This window comes from Palaemon carinicauda, unplaced genomic scaffold (assembly GCF_036898095.1).
Source record: "Palaemon carinicauda isolate YSFRI2023 unplaced genomic scaffold, ASM3689809v2 scaffold724, whole genome shotgun sequence".
Classification (NCBI taxonomy): Eukaryota; Metazoa; Arthropoda; class Malacostraca; order Decapoda; family Palaemonidae; genus Palaemon; species Palaemon carinicauda.
In genome coordinates, this window is record NW_027172010.1 from 76,854 (window position 1) to 93,383 (window position 16,530).

Consider the following 16,530-nt stretch of genomic DNA (forward strand, 5'->3'; position numbering starts at 1 on the left):
TAGAAAATGCATTGTTGTTATGCTCCCTGTTTGATGTACGAATGTAAAAGAACTTTATCTTTCATGAGTCTTAATATTGTAATTGTTTGTGTAGGAACCCATAACCCATTTAAAAATGTAGCTTTTGTTGTTATAGGTTTTCCGTGTATTGTAATGTCTTGTTTGCTGATTTGAGTTTAGAAATCGTAATTTGCATTAATTGAACGTTGCTTTTTTATCCCTGCAGTCCTTGTTTGCTGTGAATATGTAATTTTCCAGCATGTTTAATTACAAAATAAAACAACTTGGAGTGAAATGTCTATTAAGATTTCTGTTTGTATCATTTGTGTGGCTAGTGTTTATTTGTACTTTTGTCTAATCATAATCTTAATGACTATAGGAATCCTATGTAATATCTGTAATGTCATTGTATGAACTCCTAATATTGTATAAGAGAAATGTCTTCCTTTAATTCAAGAATGTGTGTTTCCCGCTTATCATGTACTATTGTCTATTATTAGTAAGTGACGTTTATAGTTATATGTTTTTGTAAGAATTATTGTTTTTTATTTAATATATATACGCATTGATTTCCTAAATACTGATGGCATTTGGAATGTTCATTCCAATTATGAGAAAAACTACCTGATGTTTGACAGTTATACAGACGTAATAGTTGTTTTGAAATGAAATATTTCTCTAATTAATTTTGTGCATATTGATACAAGTTTGTAATTTATCTATTGATCCAATGCTGATTTATTATGTAATTTTTTTTTTGTACTGATGGTTAATTGATATGAAATGTACTCGAATTTGTGATTTTGTAATTGTATATTTCTAATTGAAGTGATATCGTGAAGGAGAAAGAATCCTGTTTTTAATGACTCTTAGACATGAACCAAAACTGTGTTTATAAATCTTATTTCGATTTTTATTATTTTTTATATAAATCTTTTGTATGAAAACTTTGACTTCACTTGGGCTTGTTTAAAAATGGTAAACGATCTTTGAATTGAAATCCGAGCATTATTGCATACGAAGTTATTTACTCGTGACATATCTTAAGAATTTTCTCAAACTCATTAAATCCTATAAGTATATATATAGTTATAAATTGATAAAGGTATGTTGATGTTCAATTTTTCTCCTCTTTTTATATATATGAATATGATATTCAATAGAATTCCAAGAGGCGTCTGTAATATGCACATGTATTTATATTGAAATAGTTATTTATGTATGCAATACATATGCACGAAAGAAGTACTGTTTTTCAAAAGTTCTGTGTGGAGTATGGAGTGTTTATAAATATTGAATGCAAGTTATGTTAAATAAAAAATACGTTTCGATTTATGTTTTTAAATCTATATATCCCTTACATGATACATATCAAGGCTTGAGATGATGATTCGTGAAAATGTTTTTGGCTGAATGTCATGTTAAAATCATGTTTGATTTGTTACAAATCATTATGTACTGACTTTCTTATATTATGATCTTAAAAGTTCCCCTATTTTATAGTGTAATAGTAGATAGTAGTTATTAGTTAATAGTAGGTTTTCTGTTGAATACTCTCTTTATGAGAATGTATGTGAATAATATTAATATCCATGGCGTTATTCTTAGGTTTGTGAGACCTATGTATTTATAAAGAAAGTAATTGAAATAATTAGTTGTTAATAAAAAAAAATGATTTATAGGAAATAACTCTAAGGCTTTTCATACCAAATATGGTAGAGCCGAAATTTTCATGATCTTAAAGAAACCTATTTGCATATTTATTGCTTAATAATATCGTCAATGTCGCGAATAAGTAATGTCCTTGATATTCAGGATACAAATAAGTAATTCTGTACTAGTCAGAAAAGACTAGCTTCATTTTTAACCTTTTGGCCTTAGATTTCATTTGTTCTCTTCACGAAAAATCGTGCCATTGCGAAATCGTGCTCAAACCTAACCCAACGCTGGAAATGCTGAAACCTGATTGGCTGATAAGACGATGTGGAGCACTATTTTTCAGGCGACGGAAAATTTCATTACAGTTTTGGGGTGTGCCATTAAATGTTATTTTTCGATGGTTTATGTTGTAGAATTTGTGAATGTTTAGTTATAAGTGTGATGGTGTGTGTTTGTGTTATTGGTTTGTGTATGTGAGTTTGTTTATTATTGTGTTGTTGATTTTATAATGAATATTTCTAATTGTTGAGCTTCACGTTCTGAGAATCGGCTTGTGAGTTCTGGCGAGAGACCAATGGGGAATGAGGATCGCTGTGACGTCACACCACTGTTCATTATTTCTCAGTTAACATGAATTTTTGTTGTGTGATTGTATGTTAGTGTGTGTCGATTTTGTAAATGTTTTGTTGTTCGTTTGTGGGCCTGAGTACATATTATTAGTTTGTGTGTCTGTATGTGTGTTTTGTTGTGTTTCCGATTTTATATGTATTATTTCTTAATGTCGAGCTTCAGCATTTGAAAAACGGCTTGTAACTTCGGCCCACTGACCAATGGGGAGTGCAGATGCCTGTGACGTCACGTAGGAGGGTATAAAAGGCGAGAAATCGAGGGCGGAAAAATCATTTGCGTTTGTTCACTCAAATCGTAAGCAACAATGGCTCGTACCAAGCAGACCGCCCGTAAATCCACTGGAGGAAAGGCTCCCCGCAAGCAGCTTGCAACCAAGGCTGCTCGCAAGTCTGCCCCTGCTACAGGAGGAGTCAAGAAACCCCATCGTTACAGGCCTGGTACCGTTGCCCTCCGTGAGATCCGTCGCTACCAGAAGAGCACTGAACTTCTCATCAGGAAGCTCCCCTTCCAGCGTCTGGTGCGTGAAATCGCCCAAGATTTCAAGACTGACCTTCGTTTCCAGTCCTCTGCTGTCATGGCCCTTCAGGAAGCCTCTGAGGCTTACCTCGTCGGCCTCTTTGAAGACACCAACTTGTGCGCCATCCACGCCAAGAGAGTCACCATTATGCCCAAGGATATCCAGCTGGCTCGCCGCATCCGTGGAGAGAGAGCTTAAGTTGTTACTTAACCCCTCACTCTAACAAAAATCGGCCCTCTTTAGGGCCCAAAATCTCTTTTTATAAGAAAAGTTGACATTGACAAATCAAACAAAACATTCCTTCCTTCCTCTCTTATTTAAATACGATATGAAATAATCCTTACAACTCTTATGTACCTTTATTCCCTCATGAATCTATGTTGTCCAATCAATCAATGTAACTGCTTGTTCCCTTTCAAGTTTGCCTCGAAATAAGTGGTGTCTCATGAACATTTTATACATACATACATATACAATCGTACATTGTAAATAAATACCTACATATGAAATGGATAAATGTGCTATTTAGCTATATCTATATCATTTTTGTGCAATTGCATGTTCACTATTCTTGCTTTCTGCAAGCATTGGTTTACACCCATCTGTTTCTATCTATCTATCTATCTATCTATCTATTTATCTCAATATCTTTCTATCAATAACGAAATATAGTAATCCAGTACTATTGGAAAATATATACACTAATATTATATTATAAAAATCATGAAAAACATAACACTCGTAATAAAAACAATATTAACAATGATAATAATAATAATAATAATAATAATAATAATAATAATAATAATAATAATAAACATAAGACTATTACAATAATAAGAGTCATAGTTATAATAATCATAATTATAGTAATAAAAAACAGACTAACACATAATCTTCATATAAATACTAACAATTAATAATACTACTAACAAGTAAGAGTACTAATACCAACTAATAATAATAATAATAATAATAATAGAAATGAGGTCGATGCTGATATTAATAATAATTATACTAATAATAATAATACAAAATAATAATAACACTAATAAAATTAAGTAAAATACGACTAATCAATATTTAATAAATAATAAAATTAATAATAGTTCTAACTAAAAATAATGATAATAATAATAGTAATTATAATCATATTCATATTCATAATCATAATGATGATGATAATACAAAGAATACAAATAATACAAATACAATACAAATATAATACAATTACCAAATACCAAATACCAAATACCAAATACCAAATACCAAATACCTAATACCTAATACCTAATACCTAATACTAAATACTAAATACCTAATACTAAATACCAAATACCAAATACCAAATACCAAATACCAAATACCAAATACCAAATACCAAATACCAAATACTTAATACCAAATACTTAATACCAAATACTTAATACTTAATACTTAATACTTAATACCAAATACCAAATACCAAATACTTAATACTTAATACTTAATACTTAATACTTTAATACTTTAATACTTTAATACTTTAATACTTTAATACTTAATACTTTAATACTTAATACTTAATACTTAATACTTAATACTTAATACTTAATACTTAATACTTTAATACTTTAATACTTTAATACTTTAATACTTTAATACTTTAATACTTAATACTTAATACTTAATACTTAATACTTAATACTTAATACTTAATACTTAATACTTTAATACTTCTTAGTTATTACTTAATACTTCTTAGTTATTACCTAATAGTTATTACTTCTTACTTCTTAGTTATTACCTAATAGTTATTACTTCTTACTTCTTAGTTATTACCTAATAGTTATTACTTCTTACTTCTTAGTTATTACCTAATAGTTATTACTTCTTACTTCTTAGTTATTACCTAATAGTTATTACTTCTTACTTCTTAGTTATTACTTAATAGTTATTACTTATTACTTAATAGTTATTACTTAATAGTTATTACTTATTACTTAATAGTTATTACTTAATAGTTATTACTTATTACTTAATAGTTATTACTTAATAGTTATTACTTATTACTTAATAGTTATTACTTATTACTTATTACTTATTACTTAATAGTTATTACTTATTACTTATTACTTATTACTTATTACTTATTACTTACTGAACTAGTAATAATAATCAATCCGAAAATGATTATAAGTAGAGTAAATACAATAATAATAATAATAATAATAATAATAATAATAATAATAATAATAATACTAATACTAATAATAATAATAATAATAATAATAATAATAATAATAATAATAATAATAATAATAATGATAATAATTAGAGTAAATACAATAATAATAATTAGAGTAATTACAATAACAATAATTGGAGTAAATACAATAATAATAAATATCACACTGACTCATGCTAGTGTCATGCATAAAAGCAAATAATCCTGTACTAGTTATGATAAGGGCCGAATGATATTATTAGATAACAAAATCAAATATAACTCATGTTGATGATCCTGAAACTAATACTAATAAGGAACAAGTTAATAGCAACAAAAAAGGAAACTATTAAAGATACTCAAGATAATTGCTATCGTTATATTTAATGCTAATAATATAGAATAGTATTTACACAAATGGGATAATGGTTTCGCTATCCTTTTCTTGTGGGGTCAATAATAATACTAATAATAATAACAATAACAATAACAGTAATAGTAGTAGTAGTAATAATAACAATAACAATAACAATAACAACAACAACAACAACAATAACAATGACGATAATAATAATAATAATAATAATAATAATAATAATAATAATAATAATAATAATAATAATAATAATAATAGTAAAAATACTACTACTAACAACAACAACAACAACAACAACAACAACAACAACAACAACAACAACAACAACAATAAAAATACTACTAATAATAATAACAATAACAATGACGATAACAACAATAATAATAATAATAATAAAACAACTAATAATAATAACAATCACAATAACAATAACAATAATAATAATAATACTCATTATAATACTCATAGTAATAATAATAATACTAATACTCATAATAATAATAATACTAATACTAATAATAATAATGATAGTAAAATGATTACAAATATTCATAACAATAAAAACGCAATTACTATTACTTATATAATTTATAATAATAACACTAATACCTATACAGAAATATAGTACTAAATGAATAGACTGATATAATCAATCAGTAACATAGTAATACATGCATTCAATGATATAGTGAAACATTAGTACAGTAATTGAGTTGTACAGTAATACAGACAATCGTACTATAATAATAATAATATTATTGACGTTATACCAAATGTATATTCACATAGTCAGTCACTATTAAATTAATGAAGGGAATAGAGTAGAACAATAATATAGTATGAGGGCAATACACTGATATACTAATACACTAACTAGATAGATAGATAGATAGATAGATAGATAGATAGATAGATAGATAGATAGATAGATAGATACATACATACTCTATATATATATATATATATATATATATATATATATATATATATATATATATATATATATATATATATATATATATATATATATATATATATATATATATATATTATTTATTTCTGGCTACGTTGCAAGCTAAGAATGAAAAGCAAGATGCTTTAGCAGGGAAAATACGCCAGTGAAGACCATAAATACTTGAACTAAATACAAGAGAATTTATCAAAATGCATAACGAAATCATGTCACAACACTAACACTATATATAATCTATGGAAGCATTATATATATATATATATATATATATATATATATATATATATATATATATATATATATATATATATATATATATATATATATATATATATATATATATATATATGTATAATTATTATACCTATCTATCTATCTATGTGTATATATATAAATATATTTATATATCTACAGTATATATCTAAATATCTATTAGCAACGAGAGAGAGAGAGAGAGAGAGAGAGAGAGAGAGAGAGAGAGAGAGAGAGAGAGAGAGAGAGAGAGAATAAAAAAAGGAAGGAAGGAAGGAATGAATAAATAAAAAAAATAAAGAAATAAAACGAAAGACATTGAATGTAAGATTAATTATTTTTTCGAGATATTATGAGGTCAAGGATTTGGTTTATTGAGTCTTTTTTCTTTTGAGTAGTCATAGAATTCTTTCTTATAATAGATTTGTGGCTCCAATATGGAGCCTGATTTCTTGGTCGGTCCAAAGTAGACCCTTGCAAGCAACAGCAGCAAAGATTTACTTCTTTTCGGTCTTCTTGGGCAAGAGAACTGCCTGGATGTTGGGCAAGACACCACCCTGGGCAATGGTCACGCCAGAGAGCAACTTGTTGAGCTCTTCGTCGTTGCGGATGGCCAATTGCAAGTGACGGGGAATGATCCTGGTCTTCTTGTTGTCACGGGCAGCATTACCAGCCAACTCCAAGACTTCGGCGGCCAAGTACTCCATGACTGCAGCCAAGTAGACTGGAGCTCCAGCACCTACACGTTCAGCATAGTTGCCCTTGCGCAAAAGACGGTGGATACGTCCCACAGGGAACTGAAGTCCAGCCCTGCTGCTACGGGACTTTGACTTTCCCTTTACTTTGCCTCCCTTTCCGCGTCCAGACATGATGAGAGTTAGTTGTAGATCGTGCTGCTGTGACGAGCAAACTGGCGCTCCAAATCGCACCTTAGCCCTTTATACCCTACTACCGGATTGAAGGCGCCAGCCAACCACCAATGACAATTCGGCTCACCCGTCGCTCAGCCAATGAAAAAAAACCAGCCACATTTTACAAACCAGCCAGTTCGGTATAAATAGCTAGAGGACGGGCTGCGCGGCATACTCTCTCGCTGACTGTATAGACGTGAACATGCCACCCAAGACTTCAGGAAAGGCTGCCAAAAAGGCAGGCAAGGCTCAGAAGAGCATTGCCAAGGGTGATAAGAAGAAGAAGCGCAGGAGGAAGGAAAGTTATTCCATCTACATCTACAAGGTCCTGAAGCAGGTCCACCCCGACACTGGTATCTCTTCCAAGGCCATGTCTATCATGAACTCGTTCGTGAATGACATCTTCGAACGTATTGCTGCCGAAGCTTCCCGCCTGGCACACTACAACAAGCGCTCCACCATCACCTCCCGGGAGATCCAGACTGCTGTCCGTCTCCTGTTGCCTGGTGAACTTGCCAAGCACGCCGTCTCTGAGGGCACCAAGGCTGTCACCAAGTACACATCCTCCAAGTAAATTGTTCCAATTTCTTGGATGCTTGTGTGACTGGCAACTGGTCTCCACTAAAACCTCGGTTCCAATTTGGAACCACAAACGCATTACTATAAGAAAGAATCTTGACAATGAATGAATGACTTATGCCCTCACGAATTGAATATTATTTCTACATGCCATCCTAATCATTCGGCAGAACACTTATTATTTCTTTAGTTGCAAATGTCAATATGTTGCCCATCAGAAAAAAAAGGAATAAACAAACACAGTCAGTATGTATGTATATAAACAAACAGATAGATTCATTTATATTATATATATATATATCTATCTATCTATCTATCTATATATATCTATATCTATCTATCTATCTATATATATATATATAATCTATCTATCTATCTATATTTTTCTTTTTCTGTATCTATTTCTACTTCGATTTCTATCAAAATAGATAGATAGATAGATAGATATATAAATAATATTCAATACATAAATGAATATATTGCGTATATATATATATATTATCTATTATCTTTTGTTTGGGTACTGGTTACGGAAATCCAAATCAAAACGCCAACAGCATCTGGTGTTCCCAGGCGGTCACCCATCCAAGTACTGACCAGACCCAACGTTGCTTAACTTCGCTGATCGGACGAGAAGCGGTGTTTTCAACGTGGTATGGCCGTTGACATGGAAGCCCAACTTGCAACTTGTATTTATAATCAATGTTTTCCTTTTTGACACCCAAAAAGTATTTCATCTATCTTTCACCGCCCTCGACATTCAACATTTATTATGATTGCTATTCCTAGTATAAATTAATCATTGAAATTATAATATACAATCCCAATTCAATCGATTCCTTCCAACCAAATCCAAAAGACTAAAAAAAACCTTTATTGATTCACATTGAATCGACGGGAAAAAAAAAAAAAAAGAATTTAACAACATCCTTTTCCAAATAGATTGATAGATAGATATAGGCATGCTTAATGTACTTGTTCATTGACTACAGAGCGACTTTATAATAAGGCTTATTCCTTTAGAGGGAGGGGCAAATAGGGTATTTCAGTGTCAAAAGATTCTTTCTTATAGAAGTGATTTGTGGACCTAAAAAGGTCCGGGTTTAGGTGAGACAAACAGTCCTCCTGTTGCAAGGATTGCAAGCAGGATTCTTGCTCGTCTGTAGGTCTTAGATAACCTTACAAAGAAGGCATCTAACCGCCGAAACCGTACAGGGTACGGCCTTGGCGTTTGAGGGCGTAGACGACATCCATGGCAGTGACAGTCTTCCTCTTGGCATGCTCGGTGTAGGTGACAGCATCCCTGATGACATTCTCGAGGAATACCTTCAGAACACCGCGGGTTTCTTCGTAGATGAGTCCAGAGATACGTTTGACACCACCTCTGCGGGCCAGACGACGAATGGCAGGCTTTGTGATACCCTGGATATTATCACGAAGTACTTTACGATGACGCTTAGCGCCTCCCTTTCCGAGTCCCTTTCCTCCCTTGCCACGTCCTGTCATTATGCTGGTGTGTGAGCGAATGATACCCCCGGCCGCCGAGTTTTCAATATTTATAGGGCGTGTGCGTGCGTTACAGCAAAAGGAGGGGCTGGTTTCTTCAGGGTGTGCCATTAAATGTTATTTTTCGATGGTTTATGTTGTAGAATTTGTGAATGTTTAGTTATAAGTGTGATGGTGTGTGTTTGTGTTATTGGTTTGTGTATGTGAGTTTGTTTATTATTGTGTTGTTGATTTTATAATGAATATTTCTAATTGTTGAGCTTCACGTTCTGAGAATCGGCTTGTGAGTTCTGGCGAGAGACCAATGGGGAATGAGGATCGCTGTGACGTCACACCACTGTTCATTATTTCTCAGTTAACATGAATTTTTGTTGTGTGATTGTATGTTAGTGTGTGTCGATTTTGTAAATGTTTTGTTGTTCGTTTGTGGGCCTGAGTACATATTATTAGTTTGTGTGTCTGTATGTGTGTTTTGTTGTGTTTCCGATTTTATATGTATTATTTCTTAATGTCGAGCTTCAGCATTTGAAAAACGGCTTGTAACTTCGGCCCACTGACCAATGGGGAGTGCAGATGCCTGTGACGTCACGTAGGAGGGTATAAAAGGCGAGAAATCGAGGGCGGAAAAATCATTTGCGTTTGTTCACTCAAATCGTAAGCAACAATGGCTCGTACCAAGCAGACCGCCCGTAAATCCACTGGAGGAAAGGCTCCCCGCAAGCAGCTTGCAACCAAGGCTGCTCGCAAGTCTGCCCCTGCTACAGGAGGAGTCAAGAAACCCCATCGTTACAGGCCTGGTACCGTTGCCCTCCGTGAGATCCGTCGCTACCAGAAGAGCACTGAACTTCTCATCAGGAAGCTCCCCTTCCAGCGTCTGGTGCGTGAAATCGCCCAAGATTTCAAGACTGACCTTCGTTTCCAGTCCTCTGCTGTCATGGCCCTTCAGGAAGCCTCTGAGGCTTACCTCGTCGGCCTCTTTGAAGACACCAACTTGTGCGCCATCCACGCCAAGAGAGTCACCATTATGCCCAAGGATATCCAGCTGGCTCGCCGCATCCGTGGAGAGAGAGCTTAAGTTGTTACTTAACCCCTCACTCTAACAAAAATCGGCCCTCTTTAGGGCCCAAAATCTCTTTTTATAAGAAAAGTTGACATTGACAAATCAAACAAAACATTCCTTCCTTCCTCTCTTATTTAAATACGATATGAAATAATCCTTACAACTCTTATGTACCTTTATTCCCTCATGAATCTATGTTGTCCAATCAATCAATGTAACTGCTTGTTCCCTTTCAAGTTTGCCTCGAAATAAGTGGTGTCTCATGAACATTTTATACATACATACATATACAATCGTACATTGTAAATAAATACCTACATATGAAATGGATAAATGTGCTATTTAGCTATATCTATATCATTTTTGTGCAATTGCATGTTCACTATTCTTGCTTTCTGCAAGCATTGGTTTACACCCATCTGTTTCTATCTATCTATCTATCTATCTATCTATTTATCTCAATATCTTTCTATCAATAACGAAATATAGTAATCCAGTACTATTGGAAAATATATACACTAATATTATATTATAAAAATCATGAAAAACATAACACTCGTAATAAAAACAATATTAACAATGATAATAATAATAATAATAATAATAATAATAATAATAATAATAATAATAATAAACATAAGACTATTACAATAATAAGAGTCATAGTTATAATAATCATAATTATAGTAATAAAAAACAGACTAACACATAATCTTCATATAAATACTAACAATTAATAATACTACTAACAAGTAAGAGTACTAATACCAACTAATAATAATAATAATAATAATAATAGAAATGAGGTCGATGCTGATATTAATAATAATTATACTAATAATAATAATACAAAATAATAATAACACTAATAAAATTAAGTAAAATACGACTAATCAATATTTAATAAATAATAAAATTAATAATAGTTCTAACTAAAAATAATGATAATAATAATAGTAATTATAATCATATTCATATTCATAATCATAATGATGATGATAATACAAAGAATACAAATAATACAAATACAATACAAATATAATACAATTACCAAATACCAAATACCAAATACCAAATACCAAATACCAAATACCTAATACCTAATACCTAATACCTAATACTAAATACTAAATACCTAATACTAAATACCAAATACCAAATACCAAATACCAAATACCAAATACCAAATACCAAATACCAAATACCAAATACTTAATACCAAATACTTAATACCAAATACTTAATACTTAATACTTAATACTTAATACCAAATACCAAATACCAAATACTTAATACTTAATACTTAATACTTAATACTTTAATACTTTAATACTTTAATACTTTAATACTTTAATACTTAATACTTTAATACTTAATACTTAATACTTAATACTTAATACTTAATACTTAATACTTAATACTTTAATACTTTAATACTTTAATACTTTAATACTTTAATACTTTAATACTTAATACTTAATACTTAATACTTAATACTTAATACTTAATACTTAATACTTAATACTTTAATACTTCTTAGTTATTACTTAATACTTCTTAGTTATTACCTAATAGTTATTACTTCTTACTTCTTAGTTATTACCTAATAGTTATTACTTCTTACTTCTTAGTTATTACCTAATAGTTATTACTTCTTACTTCTTAGTTATTACCTAATAGTTATTACTTCTTACTTCTTAGTTATTACCTAATAGTTATTACTTCTTACTTCTTAGTTATTACTTAATAGTTATTACTTATTACTTAATAGTTATTACTTAATAGTTATTACTTATTACTTAATAGTTATTACTTAATAGTTATTACTTATTACTTAATAGTTATTACTTAATAGTTATTACTTATTACTTAATAGTTATTACTTATTACTTATTACTTATTACTTAATAGTTATTACTTATTACTTATTACTTATTACTTATTACTTATTACTTACTGAACTAGTAATAATAATCAATCCGAAAATGATTATAAGTAGAGTAAATACAATAATAATAATAATAATAATAATAATAATAATAATAATAATAATAATACTAATACTAATAATAATAATAATAATAATAATAATAATAATAATAATAATAATAATAATAATAATGATAATAATTAGAGTAAATACAATAATAATAATTAGAGTAATTACAATAACAATAATTGGAGTAAATACAATAATAATAAATATCACACTGACTCATGCTAGTGTCATGCATAAAAGCAAATAATCCTGTACTAGTTATGATAAGGGCCGAATGATATTATTAGATAACAAAATCAAATATAACTCATGTTGATGATCCTGAAACTAATACTAATAAGGAACAAGTTAATAGCAACAAAAAAGGAAACTATTAAAGATACTCAAGATAATTGCTATCGTTATATTTAATGCTAATAATATAGAATAGTATTTACACAAATGGGATAATGGTTTCGCTATCCTTTTCTTGTGGGGTCAATAATAATACTAATAATAATAACAATAACAATAACAGTAATAGTAGTAGTAGTAATAATAACAATAACAATAACAATAACAACAACAACAACAACAATAACAATGACGATAATAATAATAATAATAATAATAATAATAATAATAATAATAATAATAATAATAATAATAATAATAATAGTAAAAATACTACTACTAACAACAACAACAACAACAACAACAACAACAACAACAACAACAACAACAACAACAATAAAAATACTACTAATAATAATAACAATAACAATGACGATAACAACAATAATAATAATAATAATAAAACAACTAATAATAATAACAATCACAATAACAATAACAATAATAATAATAATACTCATTATAATACTCATAGTAATAATAATAATACTAATACTCATAATAATAATAATACTAATACTAATAATAATAATGATAGTAAAATGATTACAAATATTCATAACAATAAAAACGCAATTACTATTACTTATATAATTTATAATAATAACACTAATACCTATACAGAAATATAGTACTAAATGAATAGACTGATATAATCAATCAGTAACATAGTAATACATGCATTCAATGATATAGTGAAACATTAGTACAGTAATTGAGTTGTACAGTAATACAGACAATCGTACTATAATAATAATAATATTATTGACGTTATACCAAATGTATATTCACATAGTCAGTCACTATTAAATTAATGAAGGGAATAGAGTAGAACAATAATATAGTATGAGGGCAATACACTGATATACTAATACACTAACTAGATAGATAGATAGATAGATAGATAGATAGATAGATAGATAGATAGATAGATAGATAGATACATACATACTCTATATATATATATATATATATATATATATATATTTATTTCTGGCTACGTTGCAAGCTAAGAATGAAAAGCAAGATGCTTTAGCAGGGAAAATACGCCAGTGAAGACCATAAATACTTGAACTAAATACAAGAGAATTTATCAAAATGCATAACGAAATCATGTCACAACACTAACACTATATATAATCTATGGAAGCATTATATATATATATATATATATATATATATGTATAATTATTATACCTATCTATCTATCTATGTGTATATATATAAATATATTTATATATCTACAGTATATATCTAAATATCTATTAGCAACGAGAGAGAGAGAGAGAGAGAGAGAGAGAGAGAGAGAGAGAGAATAAAAAAAGGAAGGAAGGAAGGAATGAATAAATAAAAAAAATAAAGAAATAAAACGAAAGACATTGAATGTAAGATTAATTATTTTTTCGAGATATTATGAGGTCAAGGATTTGGTTTATTGAGTCTTTTTTCTTTTGAGTAGTCATAGAATTCTTTCTTATAATAGATTTGTGGCTCCAATATGGAGCCTGATTTCTTGGTCGGTCCAAAGTAGACCCTTGCAAGCAACAGCAGCAAAGATTTACTTCTTTTCGGTCTTCTTGGGCAAGAGAACTGCCTGGATGTTGGGCAAGACACCACCCTGGGCAATGGTCACGCCAGAGAGCAACTTGTTGAGCTCTTCGTCGTTGCGGATGGCCAATTGCAAGTGACGGGGAATGATCCTGGTCTTCTTGTTGTCACGGGCAGCATTACCAGCCAACTCCAAGACTTCGGCGGCCAAGTACTCCATGACTGCAGCCAAGTAGACTGGAGCTCCAGCACCTACACGTTCAGCATAGTTGCCCTTGCGCAAAAGACGGTGGATACGTCCCACAGGGAACTGAAGTCCAGCCCTGCTGCTACGGGACTTTGACTTTCCCTTTACTTTGCCTCCCTTTCCGCGTCCAGACATGATGAGAGTTAGTTGTAGATCGTGCTGCTGTGACGAGCAAACTGGCGCTCCAAATCGCACCTTAGCCCTTTATACCCTACTACCGGATTGAAGGCGCCAGCCAACCACCAATGACAATTCGGCTCACCCGTCGCTCAGCCAATGAAAAAAAACCAGCCACATTTTACAAACCAGCCAGTTCGGTATAAATAGCTAGAGGACGGGCTGCGCGGCATACTCTCTCGCTGACTGTATAGACGTGAACATGCCACCCAAGACTTCAGGAAAGGCTGCCAAAAAGGCAGGCAAGGCTCAGAAGAGCATTGCCAAGGGTGATAAGAAGAAGAAGCGCAGGAGGAAGGAAAGTTATTCCATCTACATCTACAAGGTCCTGAAGCAGGTCCACCCCGACACTGGTATCTCTTCCAAGGCCATGTCTATCATGAACTCGTTCGTGAATGACATCTTCGAACGTATTGCTGCCGAAGCTTCCCGCCTGGCACACTACAACAAGCGCTCCACCATCACCTCCCGGGAGATCCAGACTGCTGTCCGTCTCCTGTTGCCTGGTGAACTTGCCAAGCACGCCGTCTCTGAGGGCACCAAGGCTGTCACCAAGTACACATCCTCCAAGTAAATTGTTCCAATTTCTTGGATGCTTGTGTGACTGGCAACTGGTCTCCACTAAAACCTCGGTTCCAATTTGGAACCACAAACGCATTACTATAAGAAAGAATCTTGACAATGAATGAATGACTTATGCCCTCACGAATTGAATATTATTTCTACATGCCATCCTAATCATTCGGCAGAACACTTATTATTTCTTTAGTTGCAAATGTCAATATGTTGCCCATCAGAAAAAAAAGGAATAAACAAACACAGTCAGTATGTATGTATATAAACAAACAGATAGATTCATTTATATTATATATATATATATCTATCTATCTATCTATCTATATATATCTATATCTATCTATCTATCTATATATATATATATAATCTATCTATCTATCTATATTTTTCTTTTTCTGTATCTATTTCTACTTCGATTTCTATCAAAATAGATAGATAGATAGATAGATATATAAATAATATTCAATACATAAATGAATATATTGCGTATATATATATATATTATCTATTATCTTTTGTTTGGGTACTGGTTACGGAAATCCAAATCAAAACGCCAACAGCATCTGGTGTTCCCAGGCGGTCACCCATCCAAGTACTGACCAGACCCAACGTTGCTTAACTTCGCTGATCGGACGAGAAGCGGTGTTTTCAACGTGGTATGGCCGTTGACATGGAAGCCCAACTTGCAACTTGTATTTATAATCAATGTTTTCCTTTTTGACACCCAAAAAGTATTTCATCTATCTTTCACCGCCCTCGACATTCAACATTTATTATGATTGCTATTCCTAGTATAAATTAATCATTGAAATTATAATATACAATCCCAATTCAATCGATTCCTTCCAACCAAATCCAAAAGACTAAAAAAAACCTTTATTGATTCACATTGAATCGACGGGAAAAAAAAAAAAAAAGAAT

General features: G+C 31.0%; 7 protein-coding genes and 2 non-coding genes across 9 annotated transcripts; 4 read left to right on the top strand and 5 right to left on the bottom strand.

The window, feature by feature from the left end:
* Window positions 1-2,556: 2,556 nt before the first annotated feature.
* LOC137637421 (histone H3) lies at window positions 2,557-3,048 on the top strand. The gene has a single exon (XM_068369619.1). It carries the CDS (start codon window positions 2,594-2,596, stop codon window positions 3,002-3,004), a length of 411 nt encoding a protein of 136 aa, XP_068225720.1. The 5' UTR covers window positions 2,557-2,593; the 3' UTR covers window positions 3,005-3,048.
* A 3,999-nt stretch (window positions 3,049-7,047) lies between these two features.
* Window positions 7,048-7,531, bottom strand: LOC137637425 (histone H2A). Its single transcript, XM_068369624.1, has one exon. It carries the CDS (start codon window positions 7,480-7,482, stop codon window positions 7,111-7,113), a length of 372 nt encoding a protein of 123 aa, XP_068225725.1. The 5' UTR covers window positions 7,483-7,531; the 3' UTR covers window positions 7,048-7,110.
* Window positions 7,532-7,720: 189 nt separating this feature from the next.
* Window positions 7,721-8,177, top strand: LOC137637426 (histone H2B). The gene has a single exon (XM_068369625.1). It carries the CDS (start codon window positions 7,727-7,729, stop codon window positions 8,096-8,098), a length of 372 nt encoding a protein of 123 aa, XP_068225726.1. The 5' UTR covers window positions 7,721-7,726; the 3' UTR covers window positions 8,099-8,177.
* Window positions 8,178-8,651: 474 nt separating this feature from the next.
* Window positions 8,652-8,770, bottom strand: LOC137637428 (5S ribosomal RNA). The gene has a single exon (XR_011043624.1). It is a non-coding gene; the product is annotated as a 5S ribosomal RNA (ribosomal RNA).
* Window positions 8,771-9,181: 411 nt separating this feature from the next.
* On the bottom strand, window positions 9,182-9,634 carry LOC137637422 (histone H4). Its single transcript, XM_068369620.1, has one exon. The coding sequence runs from the start codon at window positions 9,607-9,609 to the stop codon at window positions 9,298-9,300; it is 312 nt and encodes a 103-aa protein (XP_068225721.1). The 5' UTR covers window positions 9,610-9,634; the 3' UTR covers window positions 9,182-9,297.
* Window positions 9,635-10,237: 603 nt separating this feature from the next.
* LOC137637419 (histone H3) lies at window positions 10,238-10,728 on the top strand. Its single transcript, XM_068369618.1, has one exon. The coding sequence runs from the start codon at window positions 10,274-10,276 to the stop codon at window positions 10,682-10,684; it is 411 nt and encodes a 136-aa protein (XP_068225719.1). The 5' UTR covers window positions 10,238-10,273; the 3' UTR covers window positions 10,685-10,728.
* Window positions 10,729-14,556: 3,828 nt separating this feature from the next.
* On the bottom strand, window positions 14,557-15,040 carry LOC137637423 (histone H2A). Its single transcript, XM_068369621.1, has one exon. The coding sequence runs from the start codon at window positions 14,989-14,991 to the stop codon at window positions 14,620-14,622; it is 372 nt and encodes a 123-aa protein (XP_068225722.1). The 5' UTR covers window positions 14,992-15,040; the 3' UTR covers window positions 14,557-14,619.
* Window positions 15,041-15,223: 183 nt separating this feature from the next.
* LOC137637424 (histone H2B) lies at window positions 15,224-15,686 on the top strand. The gene has a single exon (XM_068369623.1). The coding sequence runs from the start codon at window positions 15,236-15,238 to the stop codon at window positions 15,605-15,607; it is 372 nt and encodes a 123-aa protein (XP_068225724.1). The 5' UTR covers window positions 15,224-15,235; the 3' UTR covers window positions 15,608-15,686.
* A 474-nt stretch (window positions 15,687-16,160) lies between these two features.
* On the bottom strand, window positions 16,161-16,279 carry LOC137637429 (5S ribosomal RNA). The gene has a single exon (XR_011043625.1). It is a non-coding gene; the product is annotated as a 5S ribosomal RNA (ribosomal RNA).
* Window positions 16,280-16,530: the final 251 nt, after the last annotated feature.